This window comes from Callospermophilus lateralis, chromosome 13, assembly GCF_048772815.1.
Source record: "Callospermophilus lateralis isolate mCalLat2 chromosome 13, mCalLat2.hap1, whole genome shotgun sequence".
NCBI classification, from domain to species: domain Eukaryota; kingdom Metazoa; phylum Chordata; class Mammalia; order Rodentia; family Sciuridae; genus Callospermophilus; species Callospermophilus lateralis.
Genome location: NC_135317.1, coordinates 35,066,756 through 35,079,697, shown reverse-complemented (window position 1 = coordinate 35,079,697; position 12,942 = coordinate 35,066,756). Strand labels below are relative to the sequence as shown.

The 12,942-nt window shown below is 38.3% G+C and overlaps 1 protein-coding gene across 4 annotated transcripts in view; it reads right to left on the bottom strand.

The window, feature by feature from the left end:
* Nebl (nebulette) overlaps positions 1–12,942 on the bottom strand; it is a 329,606-nt gene that overhangs the window by 81,432 nt on the left and 235,232 nt on the right. Inside the window, exons 4-5 of one of the 4 annotated variants that reach the window (XM_076831543.1) lie at positions 8,708–8,812; positions 6,260–6,370 (exon numbers count right to left, since the gene is read on the bottom strand). The exons of the other annotated variants lie outside the window; for them this stretch is intronic. Of the exons in view, the coding sequence (XP_076687658.1) occupies positions 6,260–6,370; positions 8,708–8,812 (216 nt within the window). The remainder of the gene's footprint in view (positions 1–6,259; positions 6,371–8,707; positions 8,813–12,942) is intronic. 4 annotated transcript variants of the gene reach the window in all.

Below are 12,942 nucleotides of genomic sequence, written 5' to 3'. Positions count from 1 at the left end.
GTTTTGGGAAATCCTCCACATCTGAGAGCTTTCACAGTTACAAATGTTCAAGGTTTAAATCTTGAGAACAACAACTGAGCAGATGAGGGGGGCGGGGGGGGCAATTATAGAGTATGTAAAAGTTAGTTGCTTATTTTTACATGAAAGGTTCTGATTTTATGTAGATGCAGCCATAATATAAGATACACCTCATTAAATGCCCAAAGCTTTGGGAGAAAATATAATACACAGATGAAATTCTCAGTTATGTCAGCCTTGTTCTCCATCAGGGATCTGAATGTCATATACCAGTACCCTCCATTACCAACCACCTGGGCCAATTTTCTCCATACTGGGTGAAGAGGGGGAGTAAGGAAGATTTTTTTTTTTTTTTTAGAATGACATCAACTAATATCTGCTCGGTGAATGAATAAATGAATGAATAACCATGAGTGAACGTAAACCAACAAATGAAGAAAAGAATGGCAAAATTAATTTTAAAGTATATTAAGGATTTAATAACAAACCCAGTTGAGTGAAATAGAAATCATGAGGCACAAACAAAATAAAAGCAACTTAAAAAGAAAAACTAGAACAGTTGTTGCCAAGAATAAAATAACGTCTAGTTTTCAATGAAAAAGAATATAGTTAAACTTAAGGAGAATTCTTTAGCAATATGAGCTCCTTGAGAAGTGGGTCTATATCTTACACATCTTTTAATATCCTGTGCCTATCACAGTGAATGACACAGAGTAGAAATGCAATAAATGTATAGTGAGTGGATGAATAAATGAGTTTATTCAACATTCTCATAAACCTACACCCCTCATGGGCTTTCATAAACAGAATCAAACACCCATTTAACTGAGCTAATATACTTAGTTTTAAAATTATAACTTTAATCCTTTAAATAAGTTCTACAAATAAAAACCATTGAATCTTTCCATCCTCCCCTCCCCCCCAAAAAAGCCATCTAGTCCAATTTCCAATGTTTACCTCTCCCCTCTGGCTCCCCACTTTGTTTTTCTTTAACAATGTCTACTGAAAAAGAATTCAACCTAGGACATCACAGTCTCTGAATTTTGAAAGCTATGATTGAAAGTTCTTCCTTTGATCAAACCCCATCTATCTGTCCAGAGTTGGATCTCTCCAGTCATAGAGAAAAGGCCTAGTTCACAAAACAGAATTTCTAGTGGGAAGACAGACAACTAGCCATCAATGACTTCTGCCCTTCCAGACAGGCTGCTTGGATTAAAGGGTTGAACCCCTGATCATCCAAGAAGCCCTCTTGAATCCAAATCCCAATTCATCCATCCCAGTCCCACAACAGCCTGACTTAATCCTATTTAGAATTACTCAATTTAATCCAGGTTATCCTCCTCCACTTGCTAAATGCTATTAATGCATTCCCATGTCATGACAACTTCCTTTTGACAGCTCTGCTGATATTCCTGTCAATTAATGCACTTAAGTCTTATTCAGCTGGCTTCCCACATCCAGTCCTGTGTGTTTGGTTGATTACCAGGACTCAAATGCAGCCCCTATGTTGTTCCAGGTGTAATACATCTTGTTACAGTCTGTCCATCAATTTACTCCATCAGGATATCTATTTCTGATGAATACACCTTTACATTTTCATCAATTACTTATGTTAAGCAGGAAACCTCTTAAGGACCCCCATGCAGGGTGAGAGAGTCCATTATCTCAGTTCCATTACATACGACATTAGAACCCTGGGGACAGGAAGAGGGAGTAGTTTAATGGATGGTCAAGTCTAAAAGACAAGGAAAAACTTCTGTTGAGATTTGTTTCTTCTTCTTAAATAAGAAGAGCTAACATATGCCAATCTCCTTTTTGAAGGATGGCTGGTATATACTGTATTTTAGACTGATGGTCATGTTTGTGACTTGATAACCAAGACCAACGCAGCTAATCATTTTGTGAGTGATCATAGAGATGGTGACTCATCAAGCACAATTTTAAAAAGCACGCTTTCTTAAAAAAGCCTACGTAATTTTCTACTTGCAGCTTTAAAATAGTCATTTCATTTATAGATACCACTGAGCACCACTTTAGAATTAAGATTGCATCAAACTGGAGGCAGAGGATCTTTAATTTATCGTATTAATTTTCTTCCTTAAAATAGCTAATGGAAACTATGTCAAGCTAATAAATTTTCTGATAAATTTGATTTTCTTAGGATGTCATTATTATGTGGTATTTCCCTACATTATAACTGTTTTCTTCATGCTTTGAGAACTCAGATTGCTATAGTACTAGACACTCAAAGAGTGATGGGAATTTGTAATCGTCATACATACTTTTTTTTTTTCAAAGAGAGAGAATTTTAATATTTATTTTTTAGTTTTCGGCAGACACAACATTTTTGTTTGTATGTGGTGCTGAGGATCGAACCCGGGCCGCACGCATGCCAGGCGAGTGCGCTACTGCTTGAGCCACATCCCCAGCCCCCATACTTTATATATAAATGTTTATGTAAGCAGTGTATATATTTATCATATATTTTATCTCCTAGATTTTACATCTTACATATACATGTGTGTATATATGATGTATATATGCTTAACTTCTAATACACTTTGTAAGTACTATATAGGTAAATGTGTCTTTAATCCCATACCATAGACATCTCTGAACTCCTAAAACAGAGCCCCATAAATACTACTGATAAAAACAATCGATTCCCATAAAACTGCCCAGTTAGGATGACTGAGCAGTCTGTATTGCTTCTGTGATAAGGAATTATTTAGCCTTTTCCTGAAATAGCCTTGCTAAGAAGGATTCCATCACTTCAAGTCACAGTCCATTCCATTGCCAGGATCCTTTGGGATCTTTGTTTATAAATTTTTCTAATGGAGAAAAGCTAATAAAATGGTCTCCTGGAAACTTCACAACTTTCATTTTTTAAATTTTGTTTTCTTTTTGTAGTTGTAGATGGACAGATGCCTTTATTTTTTCTATTTTAATGTGGTGCTAAGGATCAAACCCAGTGCCTCACACATGCTAGGCAAGCATTCTGCCACTGAGCTATAGCCCCAACCCCACAACTCTCTGTTTTAAAGGTGTTTCTTCCTATCAGCCATTTTCTAAAGGAAGCATAAATTTAACTGTTATGGTCTGGATATGAATTGTCCCCCTGAAAAGCTCATGTGTCAGTTAATACAGGAATGTTCAAAGTCAAATATGATGAGAGCTACAACCTCCAGGGTGGATCAACCCATTTGAAGGATTAATAATTTGAATGGATAACTGTAGGCAGGTGGGCGTGTAACTTGAGGAAGTAGGTCACTGGGGGTGTGCTCATAGGTGGAATCCTATGTTGCCCCTGGCTCCTCCCACTTGCTCTCTCTGCTTCCTGGCTACCAGGAGACAACAGACTCCTTCCGCCATGATGATCTGCCTCACTTCAGCCCCAGAGCCTTGGAGTGATCAACCATTCTCTGAGTGAAAATAATTTTCCTCCTCTAATTTTTTTTTGTAGTGCTAGGAATTGAACCCAGGACCTTGTGCATGCAAGGCAAGCACTCTACCAACTGAGCAAGTTTACCTGGCAATAAGATGTAAGAAAGTAGAAAAACTATTTGCAAGAGTCTGTGATAATTAAACAACTATCCTTTTACTGTGCCCAAAAAAGTTTCAGAGTTGTGGTAACTTAATTTAGAATAATAGACAAATTCTAAACTTTAATGGCATTCTGAGTTGTAATAAAAATTCTCGACAAACTATTATCTACAAATTTTTTAATTATTATAAACAATTCAAATAATCTTTCTAATGCTTAAATTCAATGTAAAGTTAAAAAAAAAAAAAGCCAGCGAGTGTGTTTGCTGTTTGTGATCAAATACCTACAAGAACACCTTAAAAGGCTGGGGATGTGGATCACTGGTTAAGCACCCCTGGGTTCAACCTCTGGTACCAAAAAAAAAAAAAAAGAGAGAGAGAGAGAGTGCATTCATACATGGTAACAATGTATATGATATCCTATTCCATCAAAAGCAATACAATAGGCCCAAAATATACATAATGGTTTAGGGGATTATTTTTTTCATGTTAAATTCCACATTGCAAGTATTTACATTCTATATACCTACTTATGCTACTAAAAATTGAGGCCAGAGTCAGGTGCAGTGGCACACACCTGCCATCCAAGCTACAGGGAAAGGTGTGGTGAGGCCAGAGGATTGCAAGTTCCAGGCCAGCTTGGGCAACTTAGTGAGACTCTGTCTGAAAACAAAATAAAAAGGGCTTGGAATGTAGCTCAGTGGTAGACCCCTTGACTTTGCATGCTTAAGTTTCTAGGTCTAAAAAAAAGGAAGGAAGGAAGGAAGGAAGGAAGGAAGGAAGGAAAGAAAGAAGTGAGAAAAGATGCAAATATCTGACAATCTGACAATGTTAGTTTCCCGTGTAAATATAAAAATAGACTTTTAAAATTTTTCTTTTTTTAATGAATAATTATTGCTTGTCTTATATCAAGTGTTGTAATTATGTGTTTTTTAGAATAGCCCATGTTATCAGCAAATAGCCAGGTGACCAGATGTTGGCAGGAAAAACAAAGGATATATTGGTTACGGTCAGTCATGCAGAGCCTTGATATCATATATTTTTAGCTTAGCTAAATCTCAGCTAATCTCAGCTGTTAGCTTACTGCCAAGTTGGGTTCACAAAGGATGTTTACATTTGTAGTAATGAAGTTTTAAAGATGTTCTGCAAAGGGTAGCAATCCTTAGAATTTTTCAAGACTATTTTAAAATCAAAATTGATTTTCAGACTGTTATATAATTACCATGGTATCCTCTATTTAAAAGTAAAATAATTCTAGAGAAGGAATTCATGTAATAAAAAAAAAAGAAAGCGAGAAAGAGAGAAAAGTAGTAGGAAAGATGTGGGATAGTGTGTGGCTAAGAATGCAGACTCTGGAGCCAGACTACCCATGCTTGTATGCTGGCTCTACCGTTTACTGGCTGTGTGACCTTTGGCATGTTACTTAAACTCTCTGTGCTCTGGTCTCCATATCTCTAAAATGAGAATACTTCCTGGGATTGTTGTGAGGATTAAATGACATAAATACATTTGAAATGCATGAAGTAGCACCTGACATATCGTTAGTACTTCTACTTGCTTCCATTATTACTAACCTACACTGTGGCATGAAGAACACCAACTATGAAAAAGGAAGCAAATCCTTCGGAAGGAAGCCCATAAATCCAACAATACTGTGCCCAGGAGGGTTCCAATCACAGGAGTAGAGCAGGGAAACAGGACAGATAAGGGTCCCTGCTCTCATGTAAATTAGCCAAGTCACAGAGTAAATAAAAATAAATAAATAATTTTTTAAAAAAACTCAGATTGCACCATGAAGCAAACCAAACAATGAATCAGAAAACAGCAAAGTATTCTACTATAAAATTCTATTTTAAGAAATGCAAGAGGTTAAATGCACTTTAAAATGCCTTATGTGTCAAGGTCTTGTACAGGAAAAAATTACCCCTACACTTCTGTGGATTCAAAATGAGTTTACATGATGATGATTCTTAAGTTTGTCTGCAACCTGGAATCACTAAAATAGCCACTTTCACCTGATGGAGGCTCTTGCTGGTAGCCTAAGTTATCCTAAATGAAAAGCACCAGCTACAGATCAGGAAATTCAAAAACCAGTTGTCTAACAGATGGAGCATGGAACTGTGGGTCTCAAGCTCAATTGTTATCTCTTTATGTGACTTTTAACAACTCTCGAAATGTTCTCTACTTAGGGATCATATTGTTAAATAAGAATCATTCAACAGGTGCTATAAGAATTTCATCTGCAAAATGGCATGGAGGCACACATCTGTTAGCCCAGCTGCTTGGGAGGCTGAGGCAGGAGGATGGCAAGTTTGAGGCCAGCCTAGACAACTTAACAAGACCCAGTTTCAAAATTTTTAAAAAGTTGCGGGTAGGGAGGGTGCAGGGAGATGGTCTTGCCTAGTATGCATGAGGTCTTGAGGTCAATCCCCAGCATTACACAACAAACCAGAATTATTTCAGTTTTGTAAACGGTCAGACTCTACAAAGAGCAATGAATGGGACTCAAAAAAATAGCATGCATTTAAACTTGCATGTCCCTTTTACCCTCTGCCACTTGGCTACAGAGAGCACATAATCCAGCTGTTTCCATTCAGTGTCTAATACCCAGAGTAAACAAGTCTTCCTAAAATATTAAATAACTTTAAAGAGATTATATCTTTGATCTACCTCATTATATACCAATTTGAAAACACACCTCACTCTGAAGCTGGGAAACTTCTCTCGCAAAGACACTGTCAATGGTGGCAGGCATCTGCTTATAAAGAGAGTTGGAAAGGTTGACCTTCACATTGCCTCTGTATTTTGCCTAGAGGAAATAAAAAGAAAATGAAAATCCCCCTCCCTTTAAAAAAATTTTTTTTAAACTTTTACTGTGAATAATAGAAGAAAATTTTCTGTAGAAACCTCACTGATTCAACAATTTTAAATTAAACCTGCATTTGAATTTTAAATACCAGATCTGATAAATGTACTCTGAAGAGAGAAAGACTTCCAATTTGTGATGGAGAAAGCTTTAAGTGGTATATGCAAGAATGTTGAGACTTTTCTTTTAGTGAAACCCATGCACGTTTCTAAAAAATAATTCTACTTGTGTGTATTGACAGGTTCGTATGTTTGAACAGTGAAGAAGCAGTCTGAGAACCAGGAGACATTTGAGTTGTTCCAGAAAATATAGATCTTTAAAACTTACTGTCAGGTTCCCAACAACGAAGAATAGTGATTACTAGAGGCTGGGAAGGAGGAATGGGGATAGAAAGCACAATTAGCTAGAAGTATTTCTCAGATACTTTTAGTATTCCTCTAATTTACAATAATGGGGTAGACAGGGAAGAATCAGAGGACGTTGGATTAGACAAAGGGGTGTAAAGGGAAGGGAGGGGGAATGGGAATAGGAAAGCTAGCAGAATGAATGGGACATTACATGACTAATGTGATTCTATATCATGCACAACCAGAAGAATGAGAAGTTATCTTCCATGTATGTATAATATGTTAATACATCCACTATCATGTATAACTAGAAAAGGAAAAAAACAACAAGCTCTGGTTCCACAGCACCACGGGTGACCAGCTTACAGAACCTATTATGTGTATTGTAGTGAGGCCTAGAAGAGCTTCAAGGATTCAAATGCAAAGTAATAAAAAAGAGATGGAAACATCAATTAACCTGATTTGATCAGTACATCTTGTGTACGTGTGTTGAAACATCACACTGTACCCCATAAATATGGACAATTATTACAAATCAATCAAAAAAACTAATGTTTAAGAAGATGGTTAATGACCCTGATTTGATCCTTATGCACGTATCAAAACTAATGTTTAAGAAGATGGTTAATGACCCTGATTTGATCCTTATGCACGTATCAAATGATCACACTGCATAATCCTACAAATTCATACGATTGAGATAACAAGGATTATTTTTTCAGGCACCCTTTTGTTCTAGGCCCCCCTGGAGAGCCACAGTGAGCAGGAGTGGGAGGGGGCCTGTCTGCTCATGCACCTTCCCACCCCCAGCCTGCGCTGGCTCTGAGGGAGCTCAATCATTACTGGAAAAGACAAACACCCATTCACAACTTGCTCTTGGGAAAATTAGGTTCAAGGGAACACAATAGATCACCCACTTGCAATTTTTTGCTCTGCAGTTAACTCCTTCAGGAAAATCAATCAAACACAAGTTGGGAACACCAAGAATTTCTCTGCCCAGGAGAAATAACACAGCTGATATAAATAAACAAAACTGTGTTCTGTGGGTGAGTCTTTGCGAACCTGATTTGGTTGTTGATTTATTGAGCTACCTCATTATATACCTTTTGTGAGCCTTTTGTCTCCACAATTCTAGATGTTGGTAATAATTAAAGAAAACGTGCTGATTTTCTCAAAGTCATTTCAGGTTACCAGATCATATACTAAGAACCCCACGTTGATCTTTTTCCAATGTAACTTTCGGAACACTAGAGGTCAGTCATTTACAACACCATCTTAACCACTCTCTTCAAGTTTATCTATGTGCAGACTACAGCAATGCCTCAATAGAGAAATGATTGTCAACACTGTGCTTTACAGTGCAAGATTAACTGTAGTTCTAAGTGCTCTCAGAAAAACTACACGATTTTTCAGCTGGAAAATGCATATAGCATAGTTCTCACTCTGTGGTTTCAGAATAGAAATTTCTGTTGAACTCAATTTTATCCCACTCAAAAATAGCTTAAATTAAATTTACTTGTCAGAGATATTATGGCTTATGGAAACATGTAATAAGATGTACTTATTTCCAAAATAATATTAACTGTTAATCTCTAATACATCCATTAGGAAATCAATAGTTTGAAATTTTAAAAATAAATCATTTTCCTATTTTTTTCTATTTATTGAATGAAAGTATTCCTTTTCAAGAGTAATACTATATTTAAAAAAGGTTGGAGTCAAAATATAAACATACAGTATACAATAAAATGTATTGAGCAAATATAGCAAAATATCTCAATTAATATTGATCATAGAGTTAGACAATAATCTAGATATCACCAACATTCAGTGATGCCTTCAAAAATATTCTTCAACTTTAATGCAGACACACAGACTTTTCATCTATATAAATAGAAAACACGAGCCATTTTTAAAGTTTTTAAGAACTTACCTCTGAAATAAAAGCGCCAATATTTTTAACATGGGTTAGCATGGGAGTGTCAGGCACAAATGTACATTTGTCCTTAAACTTTTTATACTCTTCTTTATAATGGATCTAAAAAAAAGAGAGAGAGAATCATTACATGAGAAAGAAGAAAAACAATTGTAATGACCTTTTTTGAACAGAAAATGGAGGTGATAAATTCCATTTTCTGAAGTAAATATTCAAGTGTGGAACAATTCTCAAAATAAGCCAAATTGAATAAATGGAGATCCAACCCAGAACTGCAAAGCCATGCGGCAGGATCAGAAAAGACCGTTACCTCCAATGAGCAAGGGCCCAGTTACCATTAAGGAGCAACACTAAGAAGATTGGGCCGCAGAGGATGGGTCCGCTTCCCCAGCATAATTATCAAAAGGTTCATTTCACTGCCACAAGTGTCCTAGTTTGTTGAGATTTTTAAGACACCAACCTTGACAGGTAAGTCTATGTTCAAACAGAAACATCAGTCTACCTCAAGACAAGCAGTCTTTAGAACAGACATAATACATTAAGAAGAAAGAGGCAGAAATTAAACAAATGGAGGTTATTACTAGCAATGTCATCCATATAGGCTGGATGGAAGGACTGGGGCTTCCACGGTGGGCATAATGGGCTTCTGTTTACTAATTAATCCCTCCAACCAATAAAACTTTTCTGATTTATTAGCACCCTTTACCTCCTCATCCCTCTCCCCTCCCCACAACAAGAGCAGAATCTGTCCAGGTGCTAGAGATTATTCTAGAATGCCCCCTGGCCAGGGGCAGGCAGATCAGCCAAAGAAAGTCCCCAAAGGTTTAGCTGAGCATGTTCATTTCTTCACTCAAATTCACCAGCAAAATGAACCACTCCCTTCTCCTCGGGGAAGAGGCCATGGACACACAAGCCAAAAGAAGTCAGGAACTTCAAGGACCTCAACTGTCATCCCACCGTCATGCTAATTGGTGCACAAACTGAAAACTGGGGAGGCAAAACCACGTCAAGAGATTGGAGGCAATTTGTTGAAAGTTATGTCTCCCTATAATAAAGTCATGTTTATCTACCCAAGACTGTAAATACTCAGGCTGGAAAAACTGTCCCAAGTCAGACAATAAATTATATGGTCTTCCTAATTATAACCCCAAAGTGACGTTTAATTGTATACACTACCTGGTTCTTAGAGGACGTGATTAATATTGATGTTACATGCTAACATTCCCTGGAGATTTTGCCATATGCAAACCTGATTTGAGGGGCATTACTTGACCTGAGGTATAACCAGATACAAACATATTAAGTAAAGTTATTTCAAAATTCCCCTATTCCACTGCTGCGGCTCTTAGATATTAATGCCTCCCACATTAAACACTAGCTTTATTCATGAAATCAACATGAGAACATATTTATCTTATCTGAGCACTAAATTACTTTTTTTCTTCTCAGAGATTAGCCATAATTTTAGGTTCCTGCAAATCGCCCTCCTCAGTCACTAGTAATTAAATCGTTAATGGCAGTATGATAAATAGTAGGCTATTTTGATCATACAGAGGGAAAAAAAAAAGTATCTCTGTTATATAATTAAGTGTGAGAAAAAATAGCCTATCATTAGGCTTAAGTTTGACTCATTATTTTTATCTTTTGCCACATCTTTTCCCCATCACATTCGCATTCTTCTCCACAGCGGTATGTGCTTACGGCTACAGGCCTCCTGATAAAGCCTGACATACACAGAATGTTCTGGATAGGAGTGCTGGATAAGAGTGAAGGATTTACTTCCTTTACTAGGCAGGCAAATAGTTCAGTCTTAATTGAGGGCTCCGTTAACTCTCTTTGGTCTTTACTAAAAAGATACCTACATTTGCATCTCTGAATTGAAGTTGCATTTACAAACAAGATCATTTGCTACTGCCCTTCCATTGTTCAGATCATAAGGCCATTAGCATTCACACACCCAGAATTGTGTGGATTTCTGATGAATCTCTGTGTGCAATTTGAGTTTTCAGACAAATAAAGAATGATAAGTATTAATAGCTTTGCTATGCCAGAATGGGCAGCAGCAGTGATATCAACACCAGGCGTTAAGCCACCCTAATAACCGTGAGAGGGCAGAAACAAAGGTGCCTGGGAGGAGAGCATCCACCTTTCTAAGATTGACCCACCTACCTCCATGCAGGTTTTGTGCATAATGAGGGGGAAAAAAAAAAAAAAAAAAAAACACCCATTTAAGTCACTGGTCACTGTATTTGGGTTTTCCTGTTAGAGCCATCTGCACTTATAAACTATACACAGCGCAACATATTTTCAAAGCAAAAATAACAGGGGGTCAAAGTTGATGACTTTATAATCAATAAGATGCCCGCAAACATTTATTTTCTCCTTTGAACCCACCCACTAACCCCACGCACAACTACAATTAAATTATTTCAGCATTGCTTCCTTCTCCTGGTCAAGTTTCTTCCAGAGAGTATGAAATTAGCTAATGGATGACATTGGATGACAGAAATGGAAAGGTTTGAGATATTTCTTCTTATAAACATTCTGAACTGGTAGTATCTAGAAAGTCTTTTCACAAATGAAATCATCCCAATTTAATTCAGTAAAGTCTGGAAGAAAAAACGTGGCTCCAGTGTTATTTGTTAACTGGGCACACGTCATTGCCAAGGTCACTCTCCCAAGTTTCCTTACAGGGAGGGTCCAGGCTTTTTCTGGAGGGGTGACCACAGAATTTAACACCTTTAGCCTTGGGAGGATTTATCTGCAATAAATGGTGTGTGTTTGCCTGGAAGATGTTCCCACTGCCTGAAGCTTTGAACCACAACAGTGAGTCAGAGGCTGCAGGCAGATGCAGCCCAACTTGTTCTGCAGAAGGTTTTTTATGCCTTGTTTACACAAAACATACAAAAGATTCCTCTCTGCCCCATATTTTTTATGGCCACCTGTCAGAAGGCTACTAGAGCCTTAATTCTGGATGCTCAATAGAATGGGTAGGTTTAATTCATGTCAGGAAATAACTAAGAATTTGACGAACAGGACGAACAGAGAATGCCTACTTGGGGAAATAAAGGGTTAAATAGAGAGGCCACCTCTGAGAACTAGGTGTCCTTCAGAATTGGGAAGTGAGTCACACAGAAGGAAAGCCCATAATGTGGGTAGAGCAGATGCAACTCAGAAACGAAGTGGAGCCAAAGAAAGAAAAAAAAGAAAAAAGGATTTAAAAAAAAAATAAAAAGAAAGCCATGAAAAATGCCTATGCTGATCCCCAAAGTGAAGCCACTTGACCTGAAAAACTGACATTTTTTCTCAGAGGAGGATTCTAAACAGCGCAGGCCTCCCAGGACTGATCTGCAGGCTGATCTCACTTAACATTTGTATAAACTGTCTGGCATGCAAGGGATGACACAGCAAGGTCCCCAGGTCCGCTGATGAGCCCGGCTCTGGCGGAGAGTGAAATGGCAAGCAGAAAGCCATGAGCCCAGAAGCCCTCAAAGGAGCAGGAGGGGAAGCAGGAAGGCACAGATTAGATCCAGCCCTGGCGAGGTAAAAAGAATTCCAACTACTATCAAAAGATGATGGGCCCTAAGCTGTCGGCCACACGTCAGAAATTAGAAATGGAAATGGCTCTGACACACCACAGAGATGGGTCTGACAGCTTTCTGCACCCCCAACAAGCCCAAGAAATTCTCAACAGCCTCACCAAGGGAGCTGGGAGCGAAAGAGAGCAGGGTCCCACTCTACCACAGGTCACTCTCAGCTGAATGCTGTGTGCAGTTCTGGTCACCATTCCCTGACAAAGACACAGGGAAGGATCAGAACCGCGGAGGGCATGTGGAGAGGCAGCTCTCTGAAGAGAAACCCATAGAACCACCCTTCTCATCTGACAAATGAGTCACAGAGGAATGCGACCACTTCCCAGGCTCTGGACATGTCCTCACCCCAGCCTCACCAGGTGGCCTTGGCTAAGCCATTCAACCTGGGGTTTCACACCAGTAAACTGAGGCTTACGGAACTTAAGGCACACGCTTGGCACACAATTTTAAAATGCACCTGGAGTGCCTGGCTCATAGCAGGGGAGGAAGGACATTTGATGGCCAAGACTTGGGGTTCAGTCAGACCTTATGTCAAATCTCAGGGAGCTCCTGGGCTAAGAGGCTTGATCTGTGGCTTGTGAGGCTGCTAGCTGATAGTCTCTCTGAGACATGTCGGATTATTAAAAAAAAAAAAAAAAA